The sequence below is a fragment of the Leopardus geoffroyi genome, chromosome B1, assembly GCF_018350155.1.
Source record: "Leopardus geoffroyi isolate Oge1 chromosome B1, O.geoffroyi_Oge1_pat1.0, whole genome shotgun sequence".
NCBI classification, from domain to species: Eukaryota; Metazoa; Chordata; class Mammalia; order Carnivora; family Felidae; genus Leopardus; species Leopardus geoffroyi.
The window spans coordinates 119,848,544-119,867,445 of NC_059327.1; the positions used below are offsets into that span (position 1 = coordinate 119,848,544).

The window sequence follows — 18,902 nt, forward strand, 5'->3', positions numbered from 1 at the left end:
CAGAAGACTCATAATGCATCAGAAGAGGAAGTAAGAGAGGCTGAGGGCCTCAACTCAAGGCACTGGCAACGAGGATGGAGAAGCTGGAGTGAGAGAGGCCTCAAGAAAAATTGATGGAGTTTGGTCGCCAATCATCTATGAAATGGACTGGTTGGGGTGAGAAATTGAAATTGATCCTAACATTTGTGCTATCTGTGGAAATCACAGATTTCTTAGGGGAAGGTGATGTGTTTAGTATGTGTATGTGGTTTTTGCCTTAGTTTGGTACTCAAAAACTGTGCATTTTTATTTTAGTTTCAGCATGTGTCTTTCCTGTTTACCCAATGAGATTATAAATGTTTGTTGAATGAATGCATGCATACAGGCTTGTGAAAGGTAGAAGGCTATTTGTATTAAGGGGAACCACACATCAATATACCACGGCGGGAGATATGGGACGGAGAGCTTTCTCCACGTGGAAAGTCTAAGGAGAGTAGGTAGCTTGTGTTAGGTGATAAGGTAGTAAATGGGAATGAGGTGGGCCTTTGTAGTTCCGATGAGATGACTTTGCAGGGCCTGGTCAGGGGTCTGGAACCGATAGGAAAGCATCTGGAGAAGATAAAGTCATGGTCAGTGCTGTGATGAGTCTTGTGGTAACAGTAACATTTATTTTCTGTTCATTTCATTTGGTATGCCGAACAAACTAACTTGTATTGCTTTGTGTGTGTCTGTGCCTACACCATTTCCCAGTTCCACAAGCAGAAGATCCATGTTCCTTGTTGGCAGGAACCATGGTTTTGTCTATATCCTAGGCTCCATAAACATTTGCGAAGATTGTTTGTAGGTAGAATCGCTTGAACTAGAATAATGGTGAGCAATCTTGTATTTATGCAGCACAATGTAAAATTTTTACAGTTTTGTTCAGTTCCTTGGTCTTTTAAAAATTAGAATACCTTCACAGGAGTAAGGAAGCATATTGCTAAAATATGTTTCTGGTCCTGGGGCCAGACTCCCTGGGCTCAAAATTTGGCTTGCCATCTGCATGACTCAGGCAGCTCATTTGAACTCCATATGGTTTGGTTTCCTCAACTGTTTGAAGGAGGTAATAGGAGTACTTACCTCACAGGGTTTTGTGAGGATTAAATTAATTAATACCTGTCAAGTTTCTTGGCTTAGTACCTGGCAATGGTGAACACTCATAAGCATTAGGTGTTACTATGGTACTCTACTGAGGGTGTCGGTGAGAAAAGAGGTGTAACATTTAAAAATGCTTTCTCCGCATTTTATTTAAAAAAAATTTTTTTTTCAACGTTTATTTATTTTTGGGACAGAGAGAGACAGAGCATGAATGGGGGAGGGACAGAGAGAGAGGGAGACACAGAATCGGAAACAGGCTCCAGGCTCTGAGCCATCAGCCCAGAGCCCGACGCGGGGCTCGAACTCACGGACCGCGAGATCGTGACCTGGCTGAAGTCGGACGCTTAACCGACTGCGCCACCCAGGCGCCCCGTCTCCACATTTTAAAGAAGTGGCAATGCAGAGGCAGCTTTCTAACCTTTCATGTTGTCCTTTGTGCACAGCGTGTGAGGCATAGGCAAAGCCACGTGTCGCACAGTTCCAGGGGCCCATTTGTATGTCAGCCTACACTGCCATCCGTGACTGTCCTGGGGTCACACAGCGCTCTTCACCTGCACTGAGTGTGTCCTGAAACCAACCCCTCTAGGATAATCCGGAGGAAATTGAGGTCACATATGCCATTAGCTGATCACATTCGTTCATTTCATCGTAAGCAACATTTATTAAGCACCTACTGGGTACCAGGCCTTAGAGATAGAGGTCAAAGACGCGTCATCTCCTTCTGTCACCAGAGTCTTCACTTTATAAGATATTTTCACCTTACCCTGAGGTTGGCAGGGCCAGTTGTGCAATGCAGCTTCTCTCTGGCTCCCATGTGCTGCCCTCCTGAGTGCTCACTGCACTTGGCTGGAGGCCCCAGCTGGAGAGCCCAGGTGCTGTCTTTCCAAGGAGGTGCTCTCCACAGGCACCTGCAGACAAGTGATTATGACAAGCTCAGTGTCAGCAACTATGGTCACTTTGAAGCTAACCCATACCCACCCATTTCCACCCCTACCTTCCACCTATCACCTTGAACCTTTTCCCTGAAAGTCACACTGCCTCTATATTCCTCTGAAAGACTCCATTTTATTTTATTTTATTTTATTTTATTTTTTTAAAGATTCAATAGTTTTATTTATTTATTTATTGAGAGAGAGAGGGTGCAAGTGAGTCAGGGGCAGAGAGAGAGAGAGAGAGAGAGGGAGGGAGGGAGAATCCCATGAGGGGCAGAGAGAGAAAAGGAGAGGGAGAGAGAGAGAGAGAGGCAGGGGTCACCTATGGGGTGCTCACCCAATGCAGGGCTTGTGCTCACCTAAAGCAGGGCTTGAACTCAGGAACTGTGAGATCATGACCTGAGCTGAAGTCAGATGCTTAACTGACTGAGCCACCCAGGTGCTCTGAAAGGGTGAATTTTAAACCAGGCTTCAAGCTACAGATGAAAGTAGGTGACTTGGAGCCTGTGGGCCTCACACGGTTTGTCGTTATTCTAGATGTTGTCCTTGTCCAGATCCCACCGCCCCCCCCCCCCCCGCCCCTGCAAGCTATAACGTTCTTTGAGCCCATAAGGGTGCTTTAGGGCTGATGAAGGCTTAAGCACTGTAACTATGAATATTTATTATTCTATAGTAATGTTGACAGCTTTCTGTATAATTTTCATTGAGAAGATCTTGTTTTAAAGAAGATATCTGATTCGAGCTTTTGAAGAAACAAGTTGTTTCAAACTTAATGTACAGTAAGACTTCATTTTTGGCCCCTTTGCTTTGATTAATTGCTACTCTTTTCCTCTCATCTACAGTTTGGGGATATGGATTCCTGTCAGTGACCATTATTAATCTGGCATCTCTCCTCGGATTGGTTTTGACTCCATTGATAAAGAAATCTTATTTCCCTAAGATTTTGACATTTTTTGTGGGTCTGGCTATTGGGACTCTATTTTCAAATGCCATTTTCCAGCTTATTCCAGAGGTAAGGATGTTGGCTCTTTGTGAATAATTGTTTCTTTTAAATGTTTCAGCACTTTGTACATTTTAAGGCTCCATAATTCTCACGGCATTTTATGGTCTGGTTGATAGTGTTGGATGAGACAAAGCTGAATCACAGCAGAAGAAAAAGCTTGTCTCAAGCTACAGGAGATGTCAGTGTTGGAGATAAAATTAATATTCTAGGAGGCTAGCCACCAGGACGTGCCCAGACAGCATTGGGACACCTCTGAGGGCCTTAAAAAATTTTTTGTCTTGCATTTGGCAGCTTTAATTTTTCCACATACTTTTATTATTTATTGATTTTTCTAAAGAGCATGCAATGTCAAACTTACTGAAGATATACCACAAAATGTCCTTATATATTTACTATAACTTTTACTTAAGTTTGTGTTTCTCGTCTGTTAGGAACACCTCGATTCTTTATAGTTTGAAACTCCAGCTCTTGCCCTGTGTCCTTTAGACAGTGGATTATTTCATTCTCGTGTGTGTGTGTGTGTGTGTGTGTGTGTGTGTGTGTGTGAAAATCTTTCTTGGGCTCAGCCCTTGAGTTCTTTATCTCTTTAGGACCTACCAGGACCCTCTAGGTTTAAAAAGGTCTCTCTTGGGAAAACAGTAATCCAAGTGGCTTTGCCATGTTTGCTTTAAAAATTTGAGTCTGGATATGATGGACAAATACATTACTTTTAAGAGAAAATGGATTATCAATGTCTCATTTTTTTATTACCCAGATCTAATATTATCTATAAAGTTGAGAATCAGTGCTTCTTCTTTACTACTAAAAATTCCTCTCTCCAGGCAAATATTTCTGAAGGATATAGCCAAGAAACTAGAAGATATTCTGGGTCTTTAATTAACAGAACTTTGGTTATAAGACCACTGTGTGATCTCTTACAGTTTGGTTACTTAAATTTCAGAGTTTTTGTTTTGTAATTTTTGTGGGTATTTCCCAATATTACCTCATCTGAAGATGGACTTAGAACTTTGGTAAAAATTGTATACTGAAAAATTTTGGTATTATTTTCTAAAAATCAAGTTAAAGTACTTGGTTTTACCTGAACTTTTTTCTCTCTTAGGCTTTTGGATTCAATCCCAAAAGTGACAACTATGTTGAGAAGGCGGTTGCTGTGTTTGGTGGCTTTTACGTACTTTTCTTTTTTGAAAGAGTGCTTAAGATGTTATTAAAGGCATATGGTCAGGTAAATGGACTTTATTTAAAATATATGATGTTTGACCCCCTACATCTACTTATTAGCTGTATAGGCATATAAAGGCAGGAATTTTATCCTTATAATTCTATGAACTACTCAGTTTTTAGGCTGGTGAATGTGAGGAGAAAGAAAAGAGTCCATATATTAATAAGGGTAAGAGAAACACTTGATTCATACTGTGGAATTTGGAATGAGTACCAACAATTAAATGTCAAAAAATGTGCACAATTTGTATTCATTCATGTTTATCAAAATAAGGAGGCTGTACCCTAACATGAACAAACAGAAAAAACAAAATCTAATAAATGAAGATACATTTATAAATCTAAAAAGATTACATATTGAATAGTCATACAGATTTTCTCTTACAAATAAAAAGCACTAGACTCCCTGCTTTCTTGGATGTGTGAGGTACCATGTTTCCTTCTTATAACCTCTTCTTCCTTTAAAAATTGTTTCATGTAGAATGATCATACCCACTTTTCAAATGATGATTTTGGTCCTTCTCGTGAGAAAACTCATCAACCTAAAACGTTACCTGCAATCAATGGTGTCACATGTTATGCAAATCCAGCTGTCACAGAACCTAACGGACACATCCATTTTGATAATGTCAGTGTGGTATCTCTCCAGGTATGGCGTTTTCACTTTACTATATTGCATCCTTTATACAATGTGAAGACTTCTGTGAATGCAGCCAAGTCAATATTTAGACACTGAAGTGCGTCTCACTTACTCTTGTATATGTGGAAGTAAGTGGAATGTGAGTCTGTATTCTTTTTCCGATTTTCCTCCCTATATTTACTCTAAACAAGTGAGTTAAGCAAGAAATTGTGGGTTACTGGATCTGAGACTTCACTATTCCCTAAGATCATTTAACTGTATGTATGAGTAACTTGGATTTAGTGCTATGTAGCAAACTTAATCAGAGCATTTCTCTTATTTTGCAATTCTTTCAAGATCCAAAACCAAAGAATCCCTTTGAGTAATTTTGAAACTGCAAGAAACAAAATTTGTAAGCTATTAAAGTCATGTTCATTAATTAATTGATTTAGGATTTGTATCTCCATCTTCTAAATAATGTTAATAGGAATCATTTCTTGAGTGAGTATTATGTGCCAGGTAATATGCTAGGCACTTAATTGTTTTGTCTCATTTACTTTTTATAGCAATTATTCAAAGTAGGGTTTATTTTCTACGTATTAGAACTGTTTCAGTTTCAAATGATGGGAATCAAACACAAATTATGCATGCAGAAAGGAGAGTTTATTGGAAAGACAGTGGGCTGTCTAATGGAACAGCCAGGCTATAGGAAGAGTGAGAACCTAGGAACCATTAGGACTGTTAGAACTCCTTTGCCCTCTCCTCCTTCCTGTATCTTAGAGCCATTCTTTCACTGTGCGGTGACTCCTTCCATAGGTGGGAAACACAACCATCAGCAACTCCTGAGATTTATGTCTTATAATTTCAGCCACTAGAAGGAAATTTAACCTGACTCTTTCAGTTCTAAATACAAAATTCCTGGCAAGTGTCTCCTTGGTCCGGCTTGCATTAGATGTCCACTTCTAGACTAATAGAGTTGGACCCCTTGTATGACTGCCAGGGCGTATGGATGGAGTAGAGGAGTGTTTAGGAAAAAGGGGTGCTCGGGTAACAGTGTCATTTGTGTTCATAATAATTCTCATTTGACAGATGAAGAAAATGGGACTTTAGATGTTGAATAACTTCTGCAGGGTCACTCAGCTAGTAAATAGTAGATCCAGAAGCTACAAAGTTAAACATAATGTAGAAAAGAAACATTGAATCAAGGAAAGTCTGCTAGGAAAAAATTAAGTAGAAAAAAGATATCTGGAAGAGGTTATTATGGCAAATGACCTGAGTTTCCTTCTGGAAAGAAAACATGATCCATCATATACTTTGCCCCACCTGATTAAGGAAAATCTCAAGTGTGTTTGAAGAGGCAGTTTTGTGTTAGCACTAAACTAAGAGAGGAAATTATTTCATGCAATGTAATGAATGATGTTTTCAGCCAAGATTTTGCAAAGAATATGAAATGTTCAAGTAGATAATTTCTCACAATAATTATAGCTAACTTTTATTAATGCTCAGGGACTCTGCCTAGAATTTTAAGTGAATGGCCTCCTTGGACCCTCATCATAGTCTAGGAGATAGGAAGTGTCATAATTCAGAGATTGTAGCTTAGAAAGGTTAAATAACCACCCCAAGGACACACAGTTCCTGCGTGGCAAAGCCTGGATCAGGATTGAGGCCATCTGATGTTGAAGCCTGCACTTTTGCTGGATTGCCTTCCTCAGGTCACAAATTCTCTACTAGAATCAAGATGATGACATTAACTCTTGACTTGATAAATATTAATTTTCTTAGAGGAAGAAGATAATTTGACCCTAGGCTGTTGCTTTCTGAGGGCAAATAAATTGAACTGCTCGAAAGTTTGATTTTAGTTTTAAAGTTTTTGGGATCCTGATTTATGATTTACTATGGTCAGAAGACATGTTTGTATAAATATTAGCACCCTGACAAAAATGGGATCCTACACATGATCCTGTTTCACATAATTTAGAAATATCAGTTGAAAAGTTATTCTTACTCTATTTCTGGTAGTGCTAGTACACAGGCTTTCATTCATTTACTCAATAAACATTTATTGAGTACCTGCTCACTGTCCTGGGCCCTGGGGACTCAGAAGCAAATGAATTCTTGTGAAGCCATAGTTTATTTAGTAGACAATATAGAAAAGAGTAGAACAAGAAAATTTCATGTAGCAATACTTTGGTGAAAATATAATATGGTGATGTGGGGTGACACGTGGGGGCTTCTTTGATCAACAAAGGTCCCTCCACAGATCAGCAGAGAATTGGATAATGAGAAAGAAGAACCAGCTATGCCAATATCTGAGAAAAAACTGTTCTAAAATCTTTGAGAGTGATCAAATGGGTTATATACAAGGGAACTGGAATTGAAATGGTATTGGACTTCTGATACCAATTCTGGAGACCAGTGGCACGATTCCTTTAGTATTCTGAACAGAAACAACTGTGGAATTGTAAACCAAGGTAAACTACCAATCTAGTGAGAGGGTGTAATGAAGCTAGGATTCTGGAAATATACTTCCAGGAATTAGAAGCCCAACTCCAGTCAGAGAAGATGTGTTCCAGGATGACAGCCATGCACCAGGCTTTGAGATGAGCCATACAAATAGTCCTGACACTAATTTCTTATGGGGACTATTTTCTGGCCATCTGGTTGAAGGTATAGTCTTAAATGAAGATAGACTTAAGTACTGAGTAATGTCTATTATTTTCAATTTTCTTTTTTAAAAATGTTTATTTATTTATTTTGAGAGAGAGAGAGAGAGTGCCAGCATGGGTAGAGGCAGAGAGAGGTGGGGGAGGAGAGAGAGAATCCCAGGCAGACTCTGCACTGACAGCTCAATTCCATGAACCATGAGATCCTGACCTGAGCCGAAATCAAGAGTCAGTCGCTTAACCGCTTGAGCCACCTAGGAGCCCCATTATTTTCAGTTTTCTTTTTATATTGCATTAAAAAAAATCCCGTAGGGGAAAACCAGTAGCAACCTCTTTGACCTCAGCCACAGCACTTTCTTACTAGACATGTCTCCGGAGGAAAGGGAACAAAAGCAAAAATGAGTTATTGGGACTTTATCAAGATTAAAATCTTCTGCACAGGGAAGGAAACAATCAACAAAATTAAAAGGCAACTGACAGAATGGGAGAAGGTATTTGCAAGTGACATGTTGGATAAAGTGTTACTATCCAAAATCTATGGAGAACTTATCAAACTCAACACTCAAAAAACAAATAATCCAGTGAAGAAATGGGCAGAACACATGAACAGACACTTTTCCAAAGAAGTCATAGAGATGGCTAACAGACACATGAAAAGATATTCAGCATCACTCAGCATCAGGGAAATATAAATCAAACCACAATGAGATACCACCTCATACCTGTCAGAATGGCTAAAACTAACAAGTCAGGAAACAACAGATGCTGGCAAAGATGTGGAGAAAGGTCAATACTTTTACATTGTTGGTGGGAATGCAAACTGGTGCAGCCACTCTGGAAAACAGTCTGGAGGTTCCTCAAAAAATTAAAAATAGAACCAGCAATTGCGCTACTAGGTATTTATCCAAAGGATACAAAAATGGTGATTTGAAGGGGCACATGCACTCCAGTCTTTGGCAGCACTATCAACAATAGCCAAATTATAGAAAGACCCTAAATGCCCATCAACTGATGAATGGATAAAGAAGAAGTGTGTGTGTGTGTGTGTGTGTTTGTGTGTGTGTGTGTATGCGTGTATGTAAACGGAATATTACTTGGTGATCAAAAAGAATGCAATCTTGCCATTTGTGACAACATGGATAGAACTAGAGTGTATTATGCTAGTGAAATAGGTCAGTCAGAGAAAGACAAATATCTTATGATTTCATTCATATGTGGAATTTAAGAAACAGAACAGATGAACATAGGGAAAGAGAAGGAAAAATAAGATAAAGACGGAGAAGTAGGTAAATCATAAGAGACTCTTTTACATAGAGAACAAACTGAGGGTTGCTGGAGGGGAGGTGAGTGGGGAGATGGGCTAGATGGGTGATGGGCATTCAGGAGGGCACTTGTGATGACCACTGGGTGCCATATGTAAGTGATGAATCACTAAATTCTGTTCTTGAAACCAATACTACACTATATGTTAAGTAACTTGGATTTAAATAAATAAAAATAAAATAAAATTGCTTTTAAAACACACACACAACAGGTGCCTGGGTGGCTCAGTCGGTTAAGTGTCTGACTTTGACTCAAGTCATGGTCTCGTGGTTCACGAATTCAAGCCCCGCATCGAGCTCTGTGCTGACAGTTCAGAGCCTGGAACCTGCTTTGGAGTCTGTGTCTCTTTCTCTCTCTGCCCCTCCCTGGCTGGTGCTCTCTCTCTCTCTCTCCTTCTAAAATAAATAAAAACATTAAAAAAATAAAATAAATAAAACACACACACACAAAATTGAAAGCAGTAGAATTTTAGAAATACCCAAAGAGCTAAGATATTGCTTTAAGAGATAATAGAGTAATATATATGATAGTGATTTTAATAATAAAATTAAAATATTTTCTAATTTGGGGCACCTGGGTGGCTCAATCAGTTAAGCAGCCGACTTCAGCTCAGGTCACGATGTCACGGTTCATGGGTTTGAGCCCCACGTCAAGCTCTGTGCTGACACCTCAGAGCCTGAAGCCTGCTTTCGATCCTGTGTCTCCCTCTCTCTCTGCCCTTCCCCCACTCACCCTTTGTTTCTGTCTCTCTCTTAAAAATAAACAAACGTTAAAAACATTTTTTTAAACATTTTCTAACTTTTTAAAATGTTTATTTATTTTTGAGAGAGAGGAAGTGGGGAAGGGGCAGAGACGAGAGAGAAAATCCAAGCAGGCTCTCAGCACAGAGCCTGATGCAGGGCTGGATCCTACGATGGTGAGATCAGGACCCGAGCTGATATCAAGAGTTGGATGCTTAACCAACTGAGCCACCCAGGTGCCCCTCTAATTTTTATATGATAAAAAGGATTTAACCTATACGACCCCATTGGAATAACAGGACATGGAAAATTCATGGTTCATTTCTGAGTCCAAGTATTTATTGCCTTAAGAATTTTGTTGATGATTCTTGTTGCTATTGCGTCAATGAAGTTTTTTTTTTTTCCAAATTGAAAATAATAAGAAACTAAGAGTGAGTTAAGAAAGGTAGTCTAATTTGACATTCTATCAATAGAAAGTAAATTATATGAGAATCTAGATAATAGTGTGATTCTAGATTTTGCTAGAATATAGGAAGACAAAAGCATTGTTACAGAATAATTAAAATGCATGTCTTAGAGACGTCTTTATAAATATCCATCCCAACAATTCTGGTCCATCATAGAATACTCAGCTATGCAATTTAGTTGCCTTTGGTATTTTGTCTGTGTTCAGTCATATAAAAACCAGAGCTTTACACATTAAAAAAAAATGTATTGGCATGAAAGTATATTTATTACAGTAAGAGGATACAGTTTATTAGCTTGATTATAACTTTATCTTTAAAATTTTTTAACATTTATTCATTTTTGAGAGGCAGAGAGAGACAGAGTGTGAGTGGGGGAGGGGCAGAGAGAGAGAGGGAGACACAGAATCTGAGGCAGGCTCCAGTCTCTGAGCTGTCAGCACAGAGTCCGACGCGGGGCTCGACCCCAGGAACCGTGAGATCATGACCTGAACTGAAGTTGGACGCTTAACCGACTGAGCCACCCCGGCTCCCCAGTAACTTTTAAATATTTAGACAAATTAGTAAGACTTCCTTAGTACCCTTGCTTCAGATCCTGTAAATGTTAGGCACCATAATCCATGTAATGCACAGGTGTATGTGTGTGTGCCTTATTCAGTTATTGCCACTAGGTGATGTTTCACAGCTCTCCCAGTGACACTTGCTGCTTTCTTCTTTTCTCTTTCTATTATATAACCCTGTGAAATCATGTAAGTATCTGTACAGCCAGATGAGTCTTTTCCCTGGGAATCTATAGCTTTAGAAGGACTGTATTTGTTAGGTGTTGACTTCCTAGAAATGTCAGGTGCTCTGGAGAGTGTTAGCTTTTTCTGGGCCACTAGAGGGACCATGTGACTTATTTCTCCTGTAGTCTGTAATCAGTCTTTTTCCTAAAGGAAACCTTTTGTGCTTTCATTGGGGAATTGATGCCAATAAAGACAAAGGGATGAGTCACCTTTTTTTCCCCTAATAAAAGAACAATTATTATCAGCCATTTTTAGAAGTTAACTATGGTGAATTTTATGTTTAAAATTGAGGTGCAAAAGGGGTACCTGGGTGGCTCAGTCGGTTAAGCATCTGACTCTTGATTTCAGCTCAGGTCATGATTCGTGAGTGTGAGCCCCACATTGGGCTCTGTGCTGGTAGTGCAGAGCCTGCTTGGGATTCTCTCTCCCTCTCTCTGTTCCTCTCCACTTACACTGTCTCTGTCACTCTCTTTCTGTAAATAAATAAATAAATAAATAAATAAATAAATAAATAAATACTTTAAAAAACTGAGGTGCAATGAAGTAGAATTTAGCTGCAAAATGTGGTGATGTTAGAGGCACTTACTTTGTCAATAACTGACATGAAGCGATAATCTCCAAATTGAGAGATTACATTTTTGAGGTGCTTGGGTCTTCCTGTGAGTCCAGTAGATGTTAAATACACTTAATTCATTCATCAAGTATTTACTGAGTGCCTAATATGTGCTTGGCACTATTCTAAGTACTGAGTATACATCAATAGGATAGAATAAACTTTCTGCCCTTTCATAACCTAACTGAAATATACCAGAATGTGGAAAGCATTCTTCTTTTTAAAAGTAAACTCCAGGGGCGCCTGGGTGGCTCAGTCGGTTGAGCGTCCGACTTCAGCTCAGGTCACGATCTCACGGTTCGTGAGTTCGAGCCCCGCGTCAGGCTCTGGGCTGACAGCTGAGAGCCTGGAGCCTGCTTCTGATTCTGTGTCTCCCTCTCTCTCTGCCCCTCCCCCATTCATGCTCTGTCTCTCTGTGTCTCAAAAATAAATAAAGATTAAAAAAAAAAGTAAACTCCACACTGTACGTGGGGCTCGAACTCACAACCCCAAGATCAAGAGTTGTGTGCTCTACTGACTGAGCCAGCCAGCACCCCTACATTCTTTTTTTTAAAGTATGAGATAGAAAAAAAAAAAAAACTGATGAGAAGCCCTGTGTATATGTGTGGGGCTTATATAGGTCTTTTCTCTTGGGTGCTTGGTTTTTCCCCATTCCTGCCCAGAGGTGGGAAGGCAGGTGTGCATTCCTGGCTGTCCATGTTGGGAGTCGTGTGGGAACTGAAGGGGACTGGGCACAGGGCCTGACTTCATACCCCTGTCTTCAGCACCACACTTCATTTCAGCTTTCAGTTTTCTTTGGGTCCTTAAAGGAAAGGTCTCTCTGCTTCAATTTTCTCAAAGTCTGAGTCTCTAGTCATCATTTGGGGTGGTTGCCTTGATGCATGGTCTTGGGAGCAAAGATCTGGGGTTCTGATTGCTCCCTTAATAAACTTACAGTGAATTCTCTTCTTTTCCCTTTTAATGTTTATTTATTTGAGAGACAGAAAGAGAGAGAGAGTATCCCAAGCAGGTTCTATGCTGTCAGCACAGAGCCTGGCTCAGGGCTCTATCCCATGAACCGTGAGATCATGACCTGAGCTGAAATTCAGAGCTGGGCGCTTAACCAACTTAACCACCCAGGTGCCCCTGAATTCTCTTATTTTTAGTTCCACTCTTCTTCCATCACCTTGAGAAGTACTTGGTGCCTCCATTCCCTAAAGTTCTCTGAGATTCTTGGCCCCACATCACCTTGTTTTTTGTTGACTCTTTTCTTGTATGAAGTCAGTTAGAATGATCCTCCACTTTTCATCTTCCAAAAGAAATATCTCAATGTTGTCATATCATCTGCCATGCTTTCTGTCCTGTGACATTATGACCCTTTTGTTTCTTTATTTTAAGGAGTCTCAGGAGGGACTACAGATAAATATATATATATCCATTCTGCTATATTTCACTCAAAGCCTACTGATTGTTTAAAATCACAATATTTGAAGTCATACAGAGAAATATAGGTACCATATGTTTTCACTCTTATGTGGATCCTCAGAAACTTAACAGAAGACCATGGGGGACGGGAAGGAATTAAAAAAAAAGTTAGAGAGAGAGGGAGCCAAACCATAAGAGACTCTTAAAAACTGAGAACAAACTGAGGGCTGATGGGGGGTGGGAGGGAGGGGAAAGTGGGTGATGGGCATTGAGGAGGGCACCTGTTGGGATGAGCACTGGGTGTTGTATGGAAATCAATTTGACAATAAATTTCATATTAAAAATATAAAATCACAATATTTGGAAAACAGAAAACGGTTTCTTTCCTATATGTGGTTATATCAGGCACTAGCTAAAACTGAAAACTGTGTAAGTAATAAGATTATGTAAGAAGTTATTTTCATATTTCTTGATTGACTGGTATTTATGGAAAAGCAGATGATGTCCCTGGACAGTAGTGAAGAGGAGTTCTGGGTAGGGATCCAACATCAGGAAAATTTGCTCTCACTGGATCTCAACACTTCCTTGCCCTGCAGGCCATTTTATCGGGCTCTAGTCTTTGGGCTAGAAAGTCACAAAACTTGATACCTGATTCCTCTCTGAATTTAGCCCACTTCTCTAATACTAACTACATTTTTATTCATTTCTAGTGAACCTTTTCAAATTTTTAAGAATATCTGTTCTAAAATCTTCTCATTACTCTGCAAAATACCCACTCCTACCTTTGCTTCTTTAGTGAGATGGAGATCGTTATTTGGAATCTGTGAACTTGGCTGTCTCATGTCATCTCTTATGTCCTGAAAACTGCTCTGTCTCCTTATCTGCTCTCCACCTTCATATTTGTGTCAGGACTTGTATCCTTTCTCTGTCTTTTTTTTTTTTTTCTTTAAGTTTTTTTTTTTTTAAGTTTATTTTGAGAGAGAGAGGGAGGGAGAGAGAGAATTCCAAGCAGGCTCTGGGCTGTCAGCACAGAGCCTGACATGGGGCTCAGTCTCACGAACCATGAGATCATGACCTGAGCCGAAATCAAGAGTCAGATGTGGACGCTTAACCGACCAGGCCACCCACCCAGACATCCCTCCTTTCTCTTTTTTAAAGCAAGTTCCTCCAAATGTGATCATCTTTCCCATGGCTTTTTCCTGTTTCCATTTATCTTTCCTGAATCTCTACTTCTCCCCATGTCTACAAACATGGGTTCAGGTCTTTTTACCTTATTCTTTCTTCCTGACTCTGCTACTCCCCAAGTTTTCAACCCTCCCTCTTCCTACACTGTCCAGCCTCTTGAAAAACTAATACTGAAGACTCTGTGTCAGATACTTTCTTAAGTACTTTACGTATATTAATTCATTTATTCCTTATAGAAACAACCCTATGAGGTCCGTACAATTATTATCTCCATGTTAACAATGTGGGAACTGATGTACAGAGACGTTAAGTAACTTAACCTAAGTCACACAGGTATTAGGTTAGGATTAAACCCAGACACCCTGATCATAGGCCCATCTGTTAACCCTTACCCTGTGCTACTCTGCCCATTATTTTCACTTGCTAACTAGTCTTTATGTGTGCCTTCCTCTTTTTAATCATTTCCTCAAATATTTAATCATGTCTGATTTAAAAAAAATTACTACCTGTTCTCTGAAATTTCTTATTGGGTGATACAAGTGATTTCTCTAAGTGGCACACTATATTCTTTTTTTTATAAATGTTTATTTTTAGGGAGAGAGAGAGAGAGCGAGAGCAGGGGTGGTGCAGAGAGAGGGAGAGAGAGAGAGAATTCCAAGCAGGCTCCTCTCTGTCAGCGCAGAGCTTGATGCGGGGCTCGAACTCATGAACTGTGAGATCATGACCTGAGCCGAAATCCAGAGTTAAACGCTTGACCGACTAAGCCACTCGGGGGACCCCACACGCCATATTCTTAACATGTATTCTCATTCTTTTTGAGACATACCTGTAGTTTAGCACATACTTGAGTACTTCTTGTTGGCTGGATGCTAGGAATATAAAGGCAGGTTCTTCACCGAAAGCCGTTCCTTCCCTCTTGGAATTGCTTCTTAGGTGGCTTCTGTGATGCTGTAATAACCTTCACCTGTCACGTTAGCTACTACTTCCCTGGTGTTGTCTCTGAATCTCCTTTCCCTTGCAGGGCAACTGGATGTGGAGGAGGAAGCAAGGGTTGTGGCGTTACACAGGGCCTATGTTCACGTCTCAGCAGTAAAATGTTAGTTGTATGATTTGGGGAAAATCAATTAATGTCTCAGAGCCTTTGTTTGCTCTTCTGTTAAATGATGAGCAAAAATCCTTAAGCTAATGATTTTTTTTTTTTTTTTTTTTGCAAAATTAAATAATTTGTTGCGGGTTACTTATGTAATGGTGTGTCTGATACATTGTATGCATATGATAAATACATATTTCTCTTCTTCCATTTGCCAGTTTTTATCTTTCTTTAGTTTTTAATCATAGCGATCTCATCAAATCCTATCAACTGAATCTTCATTCCTCCGGGAATAACTTCTAAATCTATATGCTTAATTATTTACACAACATCCTTTACAAGAGGGCTTTTTGTACTAAGCCACAAAGGCTTTTGAATCTCTTTGTATTTTTCCACTGGGAAATGCAGTAAAACAGAGAGTAACACATTGAGAGGATAAAATACAAAATTTCACGGTTTCTTATCTCCTTTATTTACCTTTTCTACAATTTGAGTACTTTTCCTAAAAACTAAAGTTTGATTTTTAAAACTTGAAGGCCATCTGGTAATAAAGACAACCTTCCGAATGTAAATGCTTGCGAGTCTGACATTGACTTTCTGTTAAATAGACTAAAAGAATTTGAAACATTTACTCTGACTTAATGAAACAAAACTTTAAAGTCTAATTTAATTTTCCATTTGAATGATATTATCAGTTTTTGTGCCCCAGATTCTCTATCAGAGTTGTTCAGCTATGCATTTCTAAGTGCATTTCTGTCACACTCTGACACATTCAGTTCAGTTGAAAGGACATTCCTAAAGATGTTCCTAAGGGAAATCCTTAAGGAGGGACTTAGGGTTATCTGCTATGACTCCTTAAATTAACCAATCATTTGGGCAACTAGGACGTCCCTGACTTCATGCAGGGAGGCTGGCGTTACCACTGACGCATTATATCTTAACGAAAGAACTTTGGTACTACCAACTACTAGACAGCTGGGAGAATCCAATAGTTAATGTATATGAAAGTGCTTTTCAAGGTAGTCAAATCTGTACTACTCTGTCTATTTGCTTAAGGACAGACAGTTGCTTAAGGCTTTCAGTCAGGGACTGCTACGATATCCAAATGAAAAGGGAAGATATTAGCTAATCTCCTGATAAACATTATATGGTTACTATTTTTGTGGCGTTTAAAATTTTAATCAATTGATATATACTATCAGGTCCATGCAAACACAATTAAAGTTTTATGAAATTTGACTCTTGTGTATAACTTGTAGACTTTTAGGGCATTCTTTCCCCTCTGTATATATGTACATACACATCCTATTTAATTTCTGTTGAACGAATAAATATCTGAGAGTAAAAAAGAAAAGAGAAAAGATATTCAAAGACAAGACTTACCATGAAAAATCTTTTCAGTCTCCCTAGAAATTGACATAGATATGTTGACTAATTCCTATCCTATTATTCCTATCCAAAGAATCTTTTAAAATATCCTCAAAGGATCCTACTCAGAGTAGACAGAAGCTTTTTATGAGTTATCAGGATAAGATGCCAAAAATGTTTTGGTTTTGAACTTGATTTATAAAACGCAGAGTAAGATAAAAAACAATTCTGGGGGCGCCTGGGTGGCGCAGTCGGTTAAGCGTCCGACTTCAGCCAGGTCACGATCTCGCGGTCCGGGAGTTCGAGCCCCGCGTCAGGCTCTGGGCTGATGGCTCAGAGCCTGGAGCCTGTTTCCGATTCTGTGTCTCCCTCTCTCTCTGCCCCTACCCCGTTCATGCTCTGTCTCTCTCTGTCCCAAAAATAAATAAACATTGAAAAAAAAAACAAAACAAAACAAAAAAAAACCAATTCTGTTTGATGTTGGTGGGGAAGAGGGAAAGACAAATATGATAAAAGTTCCAGTAGTATTGGTCAGTCTTGGCAAGAATTGGGTTTTCTAGGCTTGAAAGACCAAAAATGAGCATATGAGCCATCTGAAGGAAACTGCCCCTATGAGCTCTAATGTCATGTAGGAGTTTTTCATAGAGTATGTAATCTTTTGTATCTGGCTTCTTTTGCTCAATAGCATTTTTGTGAAGTTCATTTATATTGTTGCTTGAATAGTGGTTCATTCGTTTTCACTGCTTTATAGTATTCTATCATATGCATACATGAATTGTATCAGTATCATCATGAATTTAACCTTACCATATCTATTCATGCTCTTATATTTTTATTATGTATCTATATATCCACAAGTAATGTATTTCTCATTTTTAAAACTGAGAAAAATAGTATTTTGGACATTTCATTGTGCAACTTCCTTTTTTTTGCCCAGATTTTAGTACTTCTATTTCTACTTCATTCATTTTAACTGCGTGATGTTACCTCTCCTTGTTGATCCATTTCCTCTAACGTTGCCTTTTTCTCTTTTAGCTTTTTGCTATAACAACAATGCTGCAATGTACATTCTTATCCATGTCTCATTGTGCCTGGGTGTAGAGTTTGTCTAGGGCTGAGGTGCATGCTAGTGGCATTTTGTGTAGAACAATTCTTTGTGTTAAAGCACCCTGTGCATTGAAGGATATTAAACATTTAAGGCTTTCGGGGTGCTATTTGTCAGACATAGCACTCTAGTCCTTAATGACAACAGAAAAATAGTCCCCATTACCTTCACACTTCTAAATGCCCTTGGATGACATTCTGATTCAGAGTCATTGACCAGGAGCTTTCTTCAACTGCAACTTTGTGAGACAAGAAAATGATTTAAAAATGACTATTTTCTCTCATCTTTTGAGGATGGTACAGAGTATCATTCTACATACACAGAAGAGAAAATAATTTATTAGGCATGATGGATACCTTAAGGCATTAAGACTTGATTGTTTTGCAGAACCTCTGTGAGAAAGATTGGGGTATATAGCTAAACTCAGAAGAAATGGGTCATAGGGTATGCTCACAGATAATTTTACTGAATAGCAATAAATTGCTCGCCAAACTATTATGCTTTTTACATTCTTGTCAACAGCAGAAGAGAGTTCACATTTTCTTTAGCAATACTTAAAAAAATTTATTGCTGGAGCACCTGGGTGGCTCAGTAGGTTGAGCATCTGACTCTTGATTTCAGCTCAGGTCATGATCCCAGGGTCGTGGGATTGAGCCCCACAATGGGCTCTGTGCTGATTGTGGAGCCTGTTTGAGATTTTCCCTTTCTACCTCTCTCTTTGTCTCACTCTGCTCTTCTTCCCTACTCATGCAGCCTCCCTCTAAAAATTAACTAAGTAAAAAAATTTATTGCCAATTTTAATGAGTTTAAAACGATGTCTTTTTGTGATTTTGTGATTTGCCTTTGTATATTTCTGATTACTGGTGAAGTCGAGTGTCTCTTTATCTGTTTATTGATCATAAGCTTACTTTTGTGTTTCCTGTTCATCTATTTCCCATACTTTTAGTTGAGTTTTTTTTATTGATTTATATTAAAGAAAAAATTATTCTGATGCTTGTTAAAATGGTGAAGAGAACTTTAGTCTAGACTAGGGTCGACTCTGCAGAGGACAGGGATTGGACTCAACCTGGAATACAGCAAAGGCAGCTGAGGATTTGTAACCAACAAGCAGAGTGAAAGGGTCAGTGGATAGGAAATTGTTAAGAAGAGACATCACGGGTAGGGGAGTCCTTATAAAACTGACTTAACAGGATTCCTGCTACAACTGGACCCTGCAAGAACACACACAAAAGCCTAAGATTGAGGCCTCGTTGAGAAGAGGGCTCAGAGGAGCC

At 39.2% G+C, this 18,902-nt stretch overlaps 1 protein-coding gene across 3 annotated transcripts in view; it reads left to right on the plus strand.

Annotated features, from left to right (window-relative positions):
• SLC39A8 (solute carrier family 39 member 8) overlaps window positions 1–18,902 on the plus strand; it is a 79,272-nt gene that overhangs the window by 32,282 nt on the left and 28,088 nt on the right. For all 3 annotated transcript variants that reach the window (XM_045471747.1, XM_045471750.1, XM_045471758.1), the window contains exons 4-6: window positions 2,891–3,060; window positions 4,151–4,273; window positions 4,751–4,918. In XM_045471747.1, coding sequence (XP_045327703.1) covers window positions 2,891–3,060; window positions 4,151–4,273; window positions 4,751–4,918 — 461 coding nt within the window. The remainder of the gene's footprint in view (window positions 1–2,890; window positions 3,061–4,150; window positions 4,274–4,750; window positions 4,919–18,902) is intronic.